Source organism: Musa acuminata, chromosome BXJ3-7, assembly GCF_036884655.1.
Source record: "Musa acuminata AAA Group cultivar baxijiao chromosome BXJ3-7, Cavendish_Baxijiao_AAA, whole genome shotgun sequence".
In the NCBI taxonomy this organism is placed as follows: Eukaryota; Viridiplantae; Streptophyta; class Magnoliopsida; order Zingiberales; family Musaceae; genus Musa; species Musa acuminata.
In genome coordinates this window covers 34,450,945-34,470,409 of record NC_088355.1, presented here as the reverse complement: position 1 = coordinate 34,470,409, position 19,465 = coordinate 34,450,945, and the positions used below count along the sequence as shown (strand labels likewise).

The 19,465-nt window shown below is 38.6% G+C and overlaps 1 protein-coding gene across 1 annotated transcript; it reads right to left on the bottom strand.

Annotated features, from left to right (window-relative positions):
• Positions 1 to 4,268: 4,268 nt before the first annotated feature.
• On the bottom strand, positions 4,269 to 6,065 carry LOC135642913 (peptide-N4-(N-acetyl-beta-glucosaminyl)asparagine amidase A-like). Its single transcript, XM_065159393.1, has one exon. The coding sequence runs from the start codon at positions 6,063 to 6,065 to the stop codon at positions 4,269 to 4,271; it is 1,797 nt and encodes a 598-aa protein (XP_065015465.1).
• Between the last annotated feature and the right edge of the window lie 13,400 nt (positions 6,066 to 19,465).

Below are 19,465 nucleotides of genomic sequence, written 5' to 3'. Positions count from 1 at the left end.
GCTTGACTCCGACACTTTGTTTCGCTTTATGTCTTCATCATTATCGTAGTTAATCTTGCACACATAAGCCAAAACTCTATTCCTATCTAGACAATTATTACAACGTGAATTGACATTCTGTTGCCCGGCACGTTATTGGTTAGCGCTTTGTCTGATTCTTCAGCGCATCGTCCTCTCTTGTGGCTTGTTGCCCAATCGACGGTTGACCTCTGCAACCCCGATATCCTTGGCGTAATTCCGCTCTCCTTGGCCCGATGCCCGACGTCCGAAGCCTTCTGTCGTCCAATATCCTGACGTGATCTCCTCCGTCGCAACGTCAATTCCTCCCGCGTTAACTGTCTAATCCTGATCGAGTAGACTTGCATCACTCAAAATGCAGTTTAAATTATAAACACATATCAAGTGGTTTCATCATCAAAATACGAGATTCAATAAGTCCCTCCATTAATTGCTTTACCGAGATAAGGTGCAAGTGCCATAAAGCTCCATTCAAATTTGTCACAATGCAAGATGAATCTACTCCAACAGAACGAGGAACCTATGAAATAACATGATCTTGCTCTTGCTCTTGCCTCTACAAAAATTCATATCCTTGATCTTTGTTTAAGGAAAATTTCATACCTCTACTATATATTATGTCTTCTATATCGACTCTCATTATATGGCTTGGGCACTTTTGTTAGTCATAGGTGTTATACAAGCTAATTACATGAGTAATAGTATATGTGACATAATATATACTCTTTTTGCATATTATTTATTTAATATTTTTTTCACTTTATATTACCTTTTGCATCGGATCATGATGAGATCACGATAATGAGACTGATTCACCTTTAAACGTAGACCCTAAATGATCCTAGTCATAGGTTACTCGAGAGGGATATCGAGATAACTGAATAGATTGGTGTGCTGTATACCCATCCATATGATGAAGGTGGCTAGTCTCATAGCTACTCATGTGGGGACACTAGGAATACTGTGCCGGTGCTCATTAGAGAATGAGTTCATTGATTGATCTACTGATGGAATACTGGATGGTTGATGATATCTCATTATTAGATAGTGATTCTATCATCCTAGTGGTATATCTGGTCTTTAAAATTAAGACACCAAAAATGTCATATATGAGTACTCTACTCTTTGATATCATACTCATAGGTTTGAAAGTTTCAGATATAGCACAATTGGTTATTGGGAGTGACAGCCAATCTTACAAGGGTTATTGAGTGTCAATAGAGGATCATTCACTCTCAGTGTCATAAGAGAAATATCCTATATATTCTTACTTAGGTAAATCTCTTACTAGGGTCATTCAGATTAAGAGAGAAATAGTTCTCCGGGATAAACCGATTAGAGCGAGACTAGAGTAGAAACCATATGTGTAGGATAGCATCATGTCCGGTATATAATCTTTGAGATATTAGATGGATGATAGACAATAGATACACGGTAACTGAAGACAGACATACCCAAGGTCATTTGAATTGAGAGAGAAAGAATTCTCTGAGAGAATCTGATTAGAGTGAAACTTGAATAGAAACCATATAAGCTTGATAGCACCATACCCGAAGTACAGTCTTTGGGATATTAGATATATAAGGGACTATAAATACATGGTAACTAAGGATAGATAGGTCTAATGGATTAGATTCCCTTGTATTGTCTAAGGATTGTGACGTAGTATACGTCCGTAATAAATGAGTCGAGTGAATTATTATGAAGATAATTATTCACTGAGCCAAAATGAGTTTTGATAAGTATGACTCACGACCAGCTCGATATTGTGCCTAGAGGGTTATACACATATGGTAGATATTACGAAGAGTAGATGTTCATATATTAGATATTTGATAGAGCCCCTATCTTATTAGATATCCAATAAACCCATGAATTATTAGATCTTATGGATAAGATGTAAGAAAATCCAATAAAAGATTATTGGGTAGAGATCCACTAATCGAAAAAGCTTTGGTAGTTTGATAGAAATCTATTACCCAATAGAGTATGATATATTAGGGTTAAGTTGACAAGAGGCCTCTATAAATAGAAGGGAACAAAAGGGTCATAGGCTAGAGTCTTTTTTGTTGCTACCTCTTAGACTCCTCTTTCCCTCTCCTTCTCACCCAACAACCCCAGTTTGGGGCATATGGACAATAAGAAGGGTCAATCCTTTCTTGATCATATGGTACGTGTGGAAAGAAGGATTGTGTAGAGATTTGAGAAGCGTATTCGCAGCCCCTACAATATGGATCATTGCTAGAGATAAAGACAATTGATCTACTTTATCCTCTCCAATAGATTTATAGAATTTCAAGGATATACGATATCTCTAGGTAACATATATTTTAAATATACATAGTTTTTTGGTTTTACGATTTTTGTCCACCAATCTTTACACAATGATGAAACCTTCTTTTTCTGTAAGAAAATCTATTATTTTGTTTTTTGTTCTTCCACTGTACATATGATGCTATCCTAATTTTCCCAATAACTTTAACAAGTTTCACCCAAGTTGTTGCACTCATTGATTTGCATTGAATTGATGGTGACCCGCACTCGTCATTCCATGAGTTAACCTTCCATTAAGTCTAATTTTCATATTAGTTCTAAGTGTGTTTTTGTTTAGTATTACCTAGGGTCACATCCTAACTTTATCTTGTAATATATCTACCAACGCATTACCTTGTAAGAGATCATGCAATAACTCTTCACCACTCGCTTGGTCTATTAAGCTTTATGGAGTTATCGTCTTAAGGTACCCCTTATATGCAATCCATTGTACATGATTCTATATTTAGAGAACCAAAACTTATCCCTCCTAGATATCTATCCCACCAGAGTAACTTTTGTGTTTGTGGAAGTTTCAGAGATGACCATCTCTTTGGACTATTCTGCCTTACTGAACAAATAATATATTATTCTACATTTACAAACTCATTTGCTAAGTTGTGACTCTTCACCAATACAACCTCTCTTATGCCCCTCAAGACTTAGTAATATGCTAGACTTACGGTACACTTCAACCTCCTATTGATATATCATTCTCATACCGAAGAGAAAGTTTTTATACTCTATAGCGTCGATTTTCAATTACCTTGAGATGGTTATAGATAATTCATCATTCGTATACAAGCCCTTATATGCATATTAAATTGTTAGAGTTAACAATTCCCCTTATCCTTATAAGCTTTATAGAACCCTTTCAGTTATCGAGCAACAAATCCCTCCTTGCACAATCTCATCCTTTGCCAAGCACTCTGCTTACCACATGCACCATTAAGTTTGGTTGTTAATGTCAAGCCATAGATCGAACTCACCCTCCCAACTTTTATTCACTATACATTCTTCTTAGTTCACTTATTCTCATGGTGCATTTCATGTGAAGGTTTGGTCATTTCTCTAAGTACAGTTTGATTATTTCTCGTTTCCCCTCAAACTATCATGTGTGCTAATAGTCCTGAATGCAACTCTATTAGTTTTTTCACGTTTGCATATCAAGTGCTTCTAAATGTATTTGTCTCTCTCTGATATCATCTATCACAAACTTTAGTAATTTTATCTAGGTCACACCCATGTATTTTTTTTAAATCTTGGTGAGATTTATTCAACCTTAAGAGACATTTCCAATACTTTGAAATGAGAGAAAATGAAACCTTAAATATTTTTCTTTTCTCTAGGAAAATCCGTATGCATTATTTTATACAAATGTCAATTTTCTAGGTCCCTTCTACAACTACTGTCATCCAATTAAGTCTAATAAATTTGTCTAGCTAATTGTTTAATCTTATCTCTGCTATAATTCCATGAAGATTTAAATTTTATAATATATTTCTCATATTAAATAAACTATGTGTCAAGCGAAAGGGAAAGTATAATATATTTCAGCATATGTATAAAAGCTTTACTCCAATTTATCCTTCTTTTTAACTGCCTTTGGTCATAGCATCCTCGAAGCCTTCCTTTATAGTAATTACTTTTAACTTCGTTTTAGATACACTTACTCTTTGTAAACTTACAATTAGTAAATCAACATAATAATAATAATAAACTATTACGAACCATAAAAGACCAACACATAGTTTGTGCTAACTCACCATATAATGACCCTCATTTGAAATATCCTATATTAATAGAAGTATGACATCGAAGGATGGATCTCTTATTCTCACAGCACACCATAGCTATTGCATTATACTCGTAACCGGCAACTGAGAAAGCAATCAACGACGCAAAGCATTAGCATCCATGCATGCAATCTCACGTCTTCAGGCATCATCAGCCACGGCAAAGCAGGAGGCCTTCCTGTCCTGGATGACCGCCCCGCCAGCCGTGGCCACGTTCCGAGCGTAGCACTTGCTCCCGTCCCTGTACTGGTATGACGACCGGCTCCTTCCGCTCCCCCATCCGCCGCCCACCACAGCCGATCCCTCCGCATCCTGCCGGTCGGTCAGCTCTCTCGTCGTCGTCGCCCCGGCCTGCCCCTCGCTCAGGCTCACCGCCTCCATCAGCTGGTGGAAGAGCCGCGTCTTCTGCAGCACCGGCACGCCCGCCGCGTTCACGATCGCGGTCTGCACCTGCAAGGGAGCATCCATCACCGTCTGCGCCCGGGCGAGCCACTGGTTTCCCCTCATCACAGTCACCATCGTCCTCTCCTTGAGGATGAAATCGATCTGGGTCACCGCCCCGCGGTTCTGCACCTGCACCTGGCTCTTCAGCTTGATCTTATGCCGCACCTCGGTGGTGAGGTTACCCCTCGACGAGCTCACCCACCCGGCGAACCGTTCGAGCCCCTCGGCCCCGATCTCGGACTGGCCGTCGGGGTTGCGCCACTCGGCGTTGCGGTTCATCTGGATGGCTGGGACAAAATACTCCACCGGACCGGCCTGGACCGCGTCCGACCAATAGTCGACCCAGAGGTGGAGGTTGGCGTTCACGAGCCAGTGTGGCAGGGCGCTGCACACACCCAACCCGATCTCGTGGGGCCGCCCGTCGAGCATCAGCGCCAGGAAAGGTGTCAGGTCGAGGTCGTAGGACGGCATGTCGAACGCGCCGATTGACGCCACCGGGGACCAGAAGACGGGGTTGATGGCGCTCGAGTAGAAGACCGGAAATGGAACGTGTCCGCCTACGTACTTCCCGTCGATTGTGGCGTAGACCTGCCGAAACGCGCCGTTGGCTCGCGGTGCCGAAACCTTGGCTGCAGTTGGCTGGTGAAGATAGTTATTTCTCAATGGATTAGTGTACCATGATTCATCCTCGCCATGATATGACACAAAGATTTCAAGGACTGCGCGGTATGTGTTTCTGGGGATGGCGACGGTGGTGGACTCGACGCCGGTTTCGTTGTCAATACGGTACCAAAATCCGGATCCATATTGCCCATCGGGCTTGGAGATGGGGAGGACGAGGTCCGCGGGCTCGCGGTAAAGGGATCTAACGGAAGGGTGCGCCGCATTAGACATGGACTTCGACCTGCCGTCGTCGACCGGGCCGCGGAAGTAATGGAGGGAGACGTTGGCGCTGAAGACGCCGGGAAGGACCTTGTTTGAGTTCTCCAGCATCATGGAGATAACGCCGCCGCCATCAGCCAGGCGGCGGAGGAGGGCCGTGTAGCGGGTGACGTCCTTGTGGACGCGCCAGAAAGCGCCGCGAGCCATGGGGATGGGGGTGACGGTGCGGAGGACCTCGGCGCCGTCGATCCAGATGGCGGCGACTCGGGACTTCTGGAGGTCTGTGGCGGCTACACTGAGCTCGAGGACGACGCGCGTCCATGGGAAGGGGCAGTCTGAGGGGTGAGTATAGTTGGCGGAGGCCGGCGTCGCGCCGACGGTGTCAGCGAAGTCGTGTTGGAGGACGACCAGGGAACAGTGCGGAGTCTGGGTGGGGAGGGCCGGGGGGAGGGTGGGGTCTAAGTGTTCTAGTGACACGCTTGGAATGGAACCTCCCGGGAGCTCAAGATTGCCATCAAAAAGAGATGGTGATGATGCCCCTGTGGTGCAAATGAAGGCGACAAAGTAGAGATGGAGGAGGAGAAAGGATAACTCATATAGACTGGGATTCATCTTCTACGTGAAGATCAACCTTGTGAAAGATTAATCTTTGATGAATGAATTGTTTGTTGAGATGGATTGGGAAGAGAGAGTTATATAGTGAGGATCTGAAAAGAACTAACGCTTAAAATGTGTGTCACTCGTTGAATTGTTGCAGCCTTGTATTATTGCTAACAACACGAGAACGAGAAGAGGGATACGAATTATAGGCTTTAAATACTTTGAACACTTGGAGTCCGTCGATGAGGGAGATTGAATACCAGGAGATTAGGATGCTTCCCGTCACCCTCTCTCTCTCCCATTCCGTTTTTGGTCGTCCGTTCTCCAATAGAATTATTCCTATTGGATTGGACAGGCGAATAGGACGAAGTGAAGGGAGAATTATTCAACTCGACGAAAGAAGTGAACTGTGTTGATAACATATCCTAAACGACATGGTACGTTCGGTAACAGTACGATTGAATTCACTAAAGTGTTACAATCGACGATAACGTAACTAGATCAGCCAAAAGATTATTTTTGATACGCGTAGCTGAATCAACTCGTAACACTATTTCCAACAACTTGATATAGACTTAGTTAATTTTATTTAAATCATAGTCATGTGATATTTTTTGTGTCTCTGTCTATAAAAGATCAGCATCCTTAAAATATTTTATTATCATTTAAAAACATATAAAAATGAAGATGGATTAAAATACTTAATTCAAAATTTTATAAGGATATATTTTGGTAAACACTTGATATACTATATAAATTATAAATATAGACTTTGTAAACTTTAAACATCACATGACAAAGGGTCCAAGATGATCCACCGCGGATAAAAATCTCCACAAGTGCCTATTTGACATTATTCTAAAACATAACAATGATTCAACCCTAGATACTACCTCAAAGGTCTATCTAACCATGTATCATCCAGGAAGCTATTAGGTACTGTGTTGATAAACACATTGCACCACTCTACAGAGCTAGAAAAATCCCAAAATAGTTATCTGAATAGTTTTTTTTTATAATTTTAACTTTATGCGATGACTACATATAACCTATGTTTTCATAACTAAGACAACCACTAAGGCTAACTCAAATGGGGCTACCAAGCCTACTATAAGCCTTTTATATATTATGTAAAGCATGAATAAAACTGAAAAACATGAACATATACAAACATTACATTAAATACCCTTTGTACATATTTTTTTATAATATTATTCTCTCACTTATTCAATGTATCTCCTCGTTTTTGTTAAATATTTAATCTTCTCCTTTAGTTATGATGGGTCTTTTAGCTCCCAACTACTCTTTGTCGTTATAGTTGAGTAATCGAACTTTAATTCGCTAATATTGTTTGAACATACTAATGACTCCGACTCTGGTGTGGGGTCAATCAAGTAGTATTGATCTTTACTGATTTTTGTAGATCTCTTAAATGATGAAAAAAATCATTCTTATTGTTCGCTAGTCTCTCAAATGTCTTAAGTTGCTTGAATTGAGTGAATATATATTGAAGCTTTAATAAGCATTGCCTTGTAAACTTTAAAGTTTTAATGTCTTTCCACTATAAAATTTGTCAATTGATTCCTCTTATGTCTAGTTGTTGTCTTAAGTAGATTCAAATCACTTCTACTTTTGATTAACATTTTATTGGAAATGAAGTGAACAATATACTTTCAGTAGAACTGATCACTATTGGTGAGGATTTGACAACTATTGTCTTTCACTAAGTTTCTTTAAAGAGTCTTTGAATATATATAGAGCTCCTTTACTAAATAAATAAGAGAAGTAGGATACTCAGTTTTGCCTATTCTCTTAAGAGTTAAGAAGGTAAATGTTACTTGACTTCACTTACCTTCGTAAGAGTTATATTTCATGCATTAAGTGGGTTACTAGATTTTGCCTATTCTTTGTAAACTTCTGAAGCACAAGTGTTTGCACTTATTGCATTGAGTTAGTTATTATAATTCATCTTCTTATTGTCATCAAACTTCTAGAATGTAAAATTTTTTACCCAAAACGAGTAAAATTTTACTCTAACTTGGAGCAATTCTCTTATAGTTTTAGTCGCCTATGAGATTGTATCATATTCTCTATCATTTCTATCACCTACGACTCTAAGGAGAAAATGTTATAGTATCATATTCTCTATCTTGATGAGAAGTCTATTAACACTAGCCTTATGAAGTACTTTAGTCTTTGCCCTTCAGTCATGTCTTTATATTTTTTATCTCACTGACCCATTTCATAATCAAGTACTCTCCCTCCATGAGAGTAAAAGACTGATGACTCCATGGAGGTCCATCCTCTATGGTACTATAGTGCTACTATACTTATGGCCCAACTATTCATCGCCTCATATTTGTGTCCTTTTTATCGCGATCGATAGATATGCCTCTACGATACTATGATACTCCTCTAAGTCCGTATCTCTTTTGACTAATACTTGGTTTTGAGTATCTAAGTTCCGATAGACTCATTGACACTTTCTTACCCCTTTTGACCATCGACTTAAACACTTTTGTGTTTTCCGAATAGCTCTCCTTAGTCGATGGAAAGATAGACTACAACTCTTATGCATAGCCTCCATAATTATGTTATAGTGCTCGTGCTTATTTTGTTATTCTTTACATTCTTTGATAACAATATTTGCTCACTCGATATTGTCATTTGATTTACTGGGCTCCCTTAAGCGAATATGAGCTCTAAGGCAATCCAACTCTCTAATTACTCCAATCATACTTTTGTATAATCAAATTACTAATTATATGTGTCATATAAACCAATCATGTGAGTGATGACACGTGTAACATGATACGTACTCGTTTTGCTTATTAATTATTTTGGTATCTTTTCTCACTTTATATTCCCTATTGGATGTATTATGATATTCGTGAATTTGTATAATGAGAATCGAATTATGATGAGATCATGATAATGAGACCAATTCACCTTTAAACATATACCCTAAATAATCCCGATCATAGGTTACTTGAGAGAGACATTGAGACAACTAGATAGACCGATGTGCTGTATATTCATCCATATGATGGAGGCGATTGGTCTCATAGTTGCTCATGTGGGGACACTAGGGATACAGTGCAGGTGCTCATTAGAGAATAAGTTCACTAATTGATCCAATCACGGAATGCTAGATGATTGATGAAACATCATTATCAGATAGTGATTTCGTCATCCCAGTGGTGTATCTGGTCTTTAGACTTGAGACACTAAGGATGTCTTGTATGAGTACTCCACTCTTTGATACCGAACTTATAAACCTAAAAATTTTAGATCTAGCACAATCAGTCTTGGGAGTGTTAGTCAATCTTACGAGGACTATTGAGTGTTAATAGATGATCATATACTCTTGATGTTATGAGAGGAATATCTCATGTATCTTGCTATTAGAACCCTTACAGATTCTAAGCTTGGGGTTGATCTCTTTAGGGGATCGGCCTCATTAGAACTCTATAGGGGTTCCAAGTTGCTACTCAAAGGCTGCAGAAAAGATTCATCTATTGCTTATTAAAAGAGGATGAATATATGGCTATTTATAGGGTTTCTAAACTCTAACTCATAATAGGACTCCTACTCAAGACTCCTATTCAATTAAGACTTCTACTCAAGACTCCTAATATGACTCCTACTCAAGACTCATATTCCTTTACAACTCCTAATTCTTCTATAAGAAATAACCTCCAAACCTTAGCCGACGACTTCTTCACCTCTTTAATAGGGGTCGGCTTAGGTAAGTTTTACATGAATACCCCTCTTAATTAGGACTCTCCTAGCTAGAGTCATAACAAACCCACCTTCTTCAAATTAGCCTTGTCCTCGAGGCTGACGATTCATGAATTCTGAGAATTTAATCTTCAAATCGTCGTAGTTCTCCCAAGTGGCATCTTCTGTTGGTAGGTTTGCTCACTATATTAGCACTTTAGTAGTGGGTCATCATCGTCGAGTCACGATCTATCGATCAATAATGACACTTGTTTGGGTTTGGAGTTCTCCTTGGGTAGTCATATTTGGTGGGTGGCTTTGGGCTGCTCTAAGCAGGTATTTACAACTTCCATCTGGCCATCGGTTTGTGGGTGATATGTCGTACTCCTTTTCAATTTAGTACCCTGCATATGGAATAACTTTATCCAAAATCTGCTCATGAAAATGCAAGCAGAATTGTAATGAGCCACGGAGCTTGATGCTTTATCCAATTTTTTTTTTATCTTATTGGTCTCCGAATCTTCCTGACATTCCCTCTTAATATCCTTAAGGAAGTCACTAGTTGAAAGTGAAATGATCAAAAATTTAGCTTGCTTGGGTAGTCATGAAAGTACATCTGCAACAACATTCTCTTTCCCCTTTTTGTAAGTTATTTCATAATCATATCCAAGAAGCTTTGTTACCTATTTTTGCTACTTGGGGGAAGATATCTTCTACTCCAAAAAATATTTTAGACTTTTATGGTCGGTCTTGATTTGAAAGCATCGCCCGATCAAGTACGATCTCCACCTCGATGTAGCTTACACAATGGCGAGCATCTCCTTATCATATGTTGACATGTTTTGATGGGAGGGAGACAATAACTTGCTAGTGTATGTGAGTGGTCAACCATCTTGCATGAGACATCTCCAATTCCGATTCTAGATGCATCGGTCTTAATGATGAAGGGTTAGTTGAAATCTGGTAGTACTAGCACCGGCATCATTGTCATGGCTGCCTTAAGTTTGTCGAAGACAGTGGAGGCTTTGTCCGACCATTAGAAGGTATCATTTTTCAGTTGAGAAGTGAGTGGTGCTATGATCTTTCCATAGTTTTTCATGAACTTGTGGTTGTAGCTTGTTAAACTGAGAAAGCCACGTAGCAATTTTATGTTTCTCGGGGTTGGCCAGTTCTACATTGCTTCTATTTCGGAGGGGTCCACCGTCACACCTTCCTATGATATGATATACCCAAGATATTCCACCTTTTGTTGAAGAAAGAAAAAATTCATAGTGGTCATTATGTGTTCGAAATGTGGTTTTCGGTATGTCTTCTTCGCACACTCGTATTTGATGATACCCGAATCGAATGTCCAACTTTGTAAAGATTTGTGCTCCCTTTCATCTAGCAATTCATCTACTACTGGAATAGGGTATTTATCCTTGATGGTTATGCCATTGAGAGCTCGGTAATTAATGCATATTCGTCATGTTCCATCCTTCTTGCGTATAAGTAGTACCGGTGAAGAGTAGAGGCTGCAACTTGGCCAAATAACTCTTGTTTTGAGTATTTCTTTTACAATCCTTTCTATTTCATCCTTCTGGAGATGTAGATACTGATATGGTTGAGTATTTTCCGGAGTTTTGCCTGAAAGAATCGTTATATAATGATCATGCCGACGGGTAAGAGGTAGATTGTGCGATTCGTCAAATATATATGAAAATTCAATAAGCAAAGGAAGTAGGTTTGGATCTTTAAATTATATTGGCTCTCCCTTATTTTACTGCTCAAGTTGTACCAAAAATCTACTGCATATTTTATGCAAAATCTTCTCTATTTGTTGTGTGAAAATCGTCGTTACGTTGCCCCCACGTTTCCCGTGCAGTATCACATGTTTCCCTTTACTATAAAATTTCATAATTAGTTTCATAAAATTTCAGAAAACATCACCTAATATTGTCAACCATTCAATTCTAAGCATGGCCTCATGATCATCAAGAGGGAGGAGGAAGAAATATACAATTATCTCTTGGTCTTGCAGTAATAGTTTCACTCATGGGCGCCTACGATCATACTTCAAAATCTATCCGTCGGCAACCTTAACATCAAACCTGCTGCGATTCTCGATAGGTAAGGCCATTTGGATAGCAACCTTACTATTTAGGTAGTTATTAGTGCTGCCCGTGTCGATGAGAATAGTGATCAGTTGTTGTTTGAGAAGGCCTCCAACTTTCATCGTTTGCAAGTTTGAGTAGCCGGCTAGTGCATGTACCATAACTTTGGTTGTTTATGGCTCTTCTTCTACATCTTTTTCTTCATGTTCAAGGCTCTCTTCTAGATATTCAATGACCTCTTCTTCTACTGGTTCAATCATAATAAGTCTCCCTTTACTACAATGATGCTCACGGCTCCACGGCTCGTCGCAATGCCAACATAACCCCTTCACAGATCGCTCCCGAAGTTCTTCTCTTGTCAAACTTTTTAGTGCATGGACTCAGTTAATAGTAGGGGAGGCTGAGGGCTTCAGTATTGCTGGTTGGGGAGCAATCCTAATCCTTCGGGCTTCATGGTTTAATCGCTCCTCTTGAAATCGAGCGAAAGAGATGGCTGCCATAAGGGTGTACGGTTGTTGCGCTTTAACTTCTCCCCGGATCTTCAGCTTCAAGCCCTCAATGAAGGTCCCCAATAGCTATTTTTGAGACCAATCATGAGTTTGATTAGATGACCTTTTAAACCTGGTTTGATACTCTTGAATGGTAGAGGTTTGTCTGATCTTCGCTAGTTGTCTGTCAATGTTCTCATAATCGGTTGGTTCGAAGCGGATCAGTAGTCCTTCTTTGAATTGTCACCATGAGAGGACTCTATGAGTGTGTTTAAACCAGTCAAACTACTGTATGACATCCCCTTCAAGATGTATAGCTATAATTTTCACTATAGATGTGTCCGTGATTTTATGGTACCGAAAATATCACTTCGCGTGCGAGATCCAACCGATCGGGTCTCCTTCTTCCCATCTAGGGAAGTCCACTATCATGTGTGGATAGTCGGGGCCGGTCATAGAGCCTACCCTCTCTTAGAAGTCATCTCTTCGAGCTTGGTGTGATTGGTTAGAGCTCTCTCCTTGATATGATTTCTTCGGGCTTGGTGGTCAGCCCAAACTGAGTTTGGCAAAGAGAGTTCGAATCTTATCCTCCATTCACGCCTCGAAGGCTTCGAATTTAGCATTGATTATCTCCTCATATGCCATAGTATATGCCTCCAAATCTATGATGTTAAGATTTCTTTTTTGTTGTCGGTTTAAAGATATGTATAGGTTGAGAGAAGTGATGGTAGAAAGGGTTGGTGGATTGGTGGATGTAGGCTACAGTTTAGGCATATTTTGTGATTGTTTTGGGAATAGTTTGAGGGTATGGTTTAGTAGAGTTTTAGGGCTGTGGATGAAAGTTTTAGATCTATGATAGATGGCAGCAAAGGTTTGATAGAAATCAGTGGAAGTTTGCTGCAGAATTGTGTTGTCTTGTAAGAGCAGCATTATCGTCGAAGAAACAGCGGTTTCTCGATGAAATTTCTACCAAAAACTTGAGAAATTTGAGGAGATAATTAATAGCAAAATTTTAGTTTATATGACAGCAAGGATGTCCAATTTAATCAAGAAAATTTTGGCAATATAATAGCAAGAAAATTGGTGCAAGTTGTGATAGTAGAATTCTCGTCGAAAAATTTCAATGGTTTTCGATGAAAATTTACAGCAACACAAATTCATTTTTAGAGATGTATTCCTTAATAGATCAATCTTAGATAGAAGTCAAGATGATCTATGAAGTGTATAAGAAATTTCATTTAAAAAAGATTGTAAATAGATGGATTAAGGTAACAATATGCGACTAAAATTTTCTACATCACAGATTTTCAAGTGTAGTAGATTGGACGTAAAAGATTAGTAGTTTATATTAAGATTTTTTTAATGAAACTAAAGAAAAATCCACTTTTAGGAAGTGTCAAAGCCATTAAATTTTCATAAGATTTGGATAGAAAAAATCACAGTAGCAAGATCAAACAAATTGTGCTATGCGGTTGGAATTTTACAATGTAGATTTTCAAGTATAACATATTAGACGTAAAAGATCAATAGTTTATATTAAGAATTTTTTGACAAAACCAAAGGAAAATCTGCTGTTAGGAAGTGTTAAAGCTGTCATAAAAATTTCATAGAGGTTTGGATAGAAAAAACATAGTAGCAAGATTAAACAATCTGTGCTATGCGATTAGAATTTTATAGTGCAGATTTTCAAGTATAGCAGATTTGACGTAAAAGATCAATAGTTTATATTGAGAATTTTTTAACAAAACCAAAGAGAAATCTACTATTAGGAAGTGTTAAAGCTTTCATAAAAATTTCATAAAGATTTGGATAGAAAAAATGTAGTAGCAAGATCAAACAGACTGTGCTATGCGGTTGGAATTCTACAATATATCTTTTGTTGTAGAGATGAAAACTTTGCGACCAAAAGTTTATGCAGCAATATAGGAACAATTTTTTTTAGATTTTCAAATAAGAATAACTAAATTGCAGCAATATTAAGATAGGAAACCAGAACCTGTTGCAATTCACGGGGAGATCAAAGGATGATCCGTGGTGGTGGAGATGACGGTAAAATTTGGCGACGATCTTTTAAACATTGTAGGAATTGCTTTGGGTGACTATGGAGGGCTGATAGATGGCTGTGTTAGGGCAGCGAGATACTAAGAATGCTACTCTGATACTAGGTGTTAGAACCCTTATAGATTCTAAGCTTGGGGTTGATCTCTTTAGGGGATCGGCCTCCTTGGAACTTTATAGGGGTTCCTCCCTCCAAGTTGCTGCTCAAAGGCTGTAGAAAAAATTTATCTATTGCTTATTAAAAGAGGATAAATACATGGCTATTTATAGGGTTTCTAAACCCTAACTCCTAACAAGACTCTTACTCAAGACTTCTACTCAATTAAGACTCCTATTCTTTTACAACTCCAAATTCTTCCTTAAGAAATAACCTCCAAACCCGAGCCGGCCTTTTCACCTTTTTAATAAGGGTTGACTTAGGTAGGTTTTACATGAATGCCCCTCTCAACTAGAGTCCTAACACTTGCCCAGGCAAATCCTTAGTAAGGGTCATTCGGATTGAGAGAGAAAGAGTTCTTCGAGAGAATCCTATTAAAATGAGACTCGAGTAAAAACCATATAGGTCTGGTAGTACAATATCCGATATATGGTCTTTAAGATATTAGATAGATAAGGAATTATAGATATACCGTAACTAAGAACAAACATGTTCAATGGATTAGATTTCCTTATATTGTTTGGGACTATGGCATAGTGACTTAGCATGTCCACAGTCGATGAGTCGAGTGAATCATTATAGAGATAATAATACATTGAGCTAGAAGGAATTCTGATAAGCATGATTTATGACCAGCTCAATATTGGGCCTAGAGTGTCATACACCTATGGTATATGTTATGACGAGTAGAGGTTCAGATACGACACTTTCGTTAAAGCCCCTATCTTATTGGATATCCGATAAGTTCATAAATTATTGGATCCTATAATTGAGATCAAATTATTAGGAAATCTCTGAAGACATCACATGCATAGTGAAAAAATAAAAACAAAATTATTAGATTTTTACAAAAAAAATAGTCTTTTGTCATCGTGCAAAGATTGGTGCGCAAAAACCTATGAAACCAAAAATTATGTGTGTAAGAAAATTATGTTACCTAGGGAGATCGTATATATCTGAATTCTTATAAATCTGTGAGAGAGGATGAAGAAGGCCAATTATCATCCTCTTTAGCGATGATCTACAGGATAAGAGCTACGAAGATGCTTCTCAAATCGCTGTTCAAATCTCCTCGCTACGCACATCACACAATCTAGAAAGGGTCGACCCTTCTTGCTATCCACATGACTCAAACAGGAGCTGTAGGTTGAGGAGAAGAGAGAGAGAGAGAGAGAGAGAGAGAGAGAGAGAGAGAGGAGAATAGGAGGTGGCAACCAAAAGGGGTGTAGTGTATGACTCTTTGGTTCCCTCCTATTTATAGAGACCCTATATCAACTTAACCCTAATGAATCTTGCCCTACTAGGTACTGGATCTCCATCTAACTACTAGTCATAGGTGTCTTATAAGCCAATTATATGAGTGATGGCACGTATGACTTGACACATAGTCTTTTTGCTTATTATTATTATTTAGTATTTTATCACTTTATATTGCCTGTTGCTTGAATATATTGTGATGTCAATGGATTTGTACAATGAAAATCGGATCATGATGAGATCACGATAATGAGACTGATTCGCCTTTAAACACAAATTCTAAATAATCTCGGTTATAGGTTACTCGAGAGGGACATCGAGATAACCGGACAAACTAATGTGCCGCATACCCGTCAATATGATAGATGCAATTGGTCTCATAGCTGCTCATGTGGGGATACTAGTGATACAATACAAGTGCTCATTAGAGAATAAGTTTACTAATTGATCCGCTTATGGAATGTTGGATGGTTGATGATACATTATTATCATACAAAGATTCCGTAGTCCCAATAGTGTATCTGGTCCTTAGACTTGAGACAACAAAGATGTCTTGTATAAGTACTCCACTCTTTGATACTGGACTTATAGGTCTGGAGGTTCTAAATCTAGCACAACTGGTTATCGGGAGTGGTAGCCAACCTTACAAGGACTATTGAGTGTTGATAGAAGATCATCCACTCTCAGTATTATGAGAGAAATATCATATATACTTTTACTCAAATAAATCCCTAGACAGGGTCATTCGGATTGAGAGAAAAAGAGTTCTCGGGGAGAATCCGATTAGAGTGAGACTCAAGTAGAAACCATGTGGGTCTGACAGCACCATGCATGATATATAGTCTCTAGGATATTATATAGATAAGGGACTATAGGTATATAGTAATTGAGGATAGACAGGTCCAATATATTGGATTCCCTTGTATCGTTTAAGGATAGTGGCATAGTACGTTCGTAATTGAGTTAAGTAAATTATTATGGAGATAATAATTCACTAAGCCAGAAGGAGTTCTGACAAGTATGACTCATGACCAGCTTAATATTGTGCATAGAGGGTCACACACATATGGTAGGCGTTACGATGAGTAGAGGTTCGGATATGAGATATCTATCGAAGCCTCTATCTTATTGGATATCTAATAAGCCCTTGAATTATTGGATCATATGGATGAGATCAAATAAGAGCCAATGAGAGATTATTGGATAGAGATCCACTAATATAAGAGGCTTGGGTAGTTAGATGGAGATCCAATACCTAATAGGGCAGGATCCATTAGGGTTAAGTTGACAAGAGACCTCTATAAATAGGAGGGAACTAATGGTTCATAGGCTAGAGCTTTTTTTGGATTGTCTCTCTTATTCTCCTCCCCTTTTCCTCCTCAGATAGCAAGCTTAGAGTTTTGAGGAGCATCGTCATAACCCTACTGTGTGAATCATCGATAGAGAGGATGACACTTGACCTTCTTCACCATCTCCTAGAGATCTGTAAGGAATCAGGGATATACAATCTCTATAGGTAAAACAATCTTTAATATATGCATGGTTTTAAGTTTCATAGATTTTGCACACCAATCTTTGCACAACGACGAACACATCTTTGGGAAATTGGGGATTTTGTTTTTCTGTTCTTTTACTGCGCATATGATGTCGCCCCTAAATTTCCCTACACTAACTACACAAACCTCTTAGATTAGTAAACCTCTACCCAATAATCTCTTATTGGCTCTTATTGAATCTCATCCATAGGATCCAATAATTCAGATGCTTATTAGATATCCAATAAGATAAGAGTTCTAATGGATATCTTATATTTGAACCTTTACTTGTTGTAATACCTATCATATGTGTATGACCTTCTAGGCCCAATATCGAGCTAGCCATAAGTTATTCCCGTCAATACTCCTTCTGGCTGAGTGAATTATTATCTCTATAATAATTCACTCGACTCATCGACTACGGACGTACTAGGCCACTACGTCGTAGTCCCCAGACAATATAGGTGAATCCAATCCATTTGACATTTTCATCCTTAATTACCATATATTTATAATCCCTCGTCCATCTAATATCTCAGATATCATACTTTAGACATAGTGTTATGAGGCTTATACAGTTTTTACTCGAGTCTCGCTCTAATCGGATTCTCCTAAAGAACTCTTTCTTTCTCAATCTGAATGATCTTGGCCAGGGATTTTCTTGAGCAAGAACATATGAGATATTTTTTTCATGACACTGAAAGAGAATGATCCTCTATCGATACTTAATAGCCCTCGTAAAGTTGGCCACCACTCCCGATGACCAGTTGTGCTAGATTTAGACTTTCAGATCTATAAGTTCAATATTAGAGAGTGGAGTACTCATACAAGATATCTTTGGTGTCTCAAGTCTAAGAACTAGATACACCACTAAGATGTTGGAATCACTATCTAACAATAAGGTATTATCAATTATCCAGTATTTTGTGAGTGGATCAATCAATACTCATTCTTCAATGAGCACTTATACGGTATTCCTAGTGTCACCACATGAGCAACTATGAGACCAACTACCTCCATCATTTAGATGAGTATACAACACACAAGTCTATCCAATAATCTCGATATCCCTATCGATACTCAATAGCCCTCGTAAGGTTGGCTGCAGCTCCCGATGACCAGTTATACTAGATTTAGAACTTCCAGATCTATAAGTTCAGTATCAGAGTGTGGAGTACTTATATAGGATATCTTTGGTATCTCAAGTGTAAGAACTAGATATACCACTAAGATAATGGAATCATTATTTGACAATGAGGTATTATCAATCATATAGTATTCTTTGAGTAGATCAATCAATAAACTCATTCTCTAATAAGCACTTACACGGTATTCTTAGTGTCACCACACGAGCAACTATGAGACCAACTACCTTTATCATTTAGATGGGTATACAACACATAACTCTATACGGTAATCTCGATATCCCTCTCGAGTAACCTATGATCAGAATTATTTAGGGTATATGTTTAAAGGCGATATCCCTCTCATTATCATAATCTCATCATGATCCAATTCCTATTGCACAGATCAATGTATATCACAATATATACGGCATATAAGATAAAGTAATAAAATATCAAATAATATAATAAGTGAAAAGAGTGTATATCATGTCACACGTGTCATCACTCACGTGATTGGTTTGCAGAACACTTATAAATAGCACCAATAAGAGTCAATGAGAGATTATTGGATAGAGACCCACTAATTTCAGAGCTTGAGTGGTTGTATAGAGATCCAGTACCCAATAGGATAGGATCTATTATGGTTAAGTTGATAGGAGGCCGCTATAAATAGGAGGGAACCAAAGGGCTATATACTAAACTCTTTTTTGGCTATCACATCTTATTCTCCTCTCCCCCTCTCCTCCTCATCCAACAGCCACTATTTGAGGAGTGTGGATAGCAAGAAGAGTCGACCCCTTCTTGATTGTGTGGTGCGCGTAACGAGATGATTTGAACAATGATTTGAGGAGCATCTTTACAACCCTTATCATGTGGATCACCGCTAGAGAGGAGGATGATCGACCTCCTTCATCCTCTCTTATAGATCTATAGAATTTTAAAGATATATGATCTCCCTAGATAACACATATCCTTTA

What these genes read in the sequence shown, in the direction of transcription:
- LOC135642913 (XM_065159393.1), bottom strand. Translation starts at nt 6,065, where the DNA reads ATGAATCCCAGTCTATATGAGTTATCCTTTCTCCTCCTCCATCTCTAC.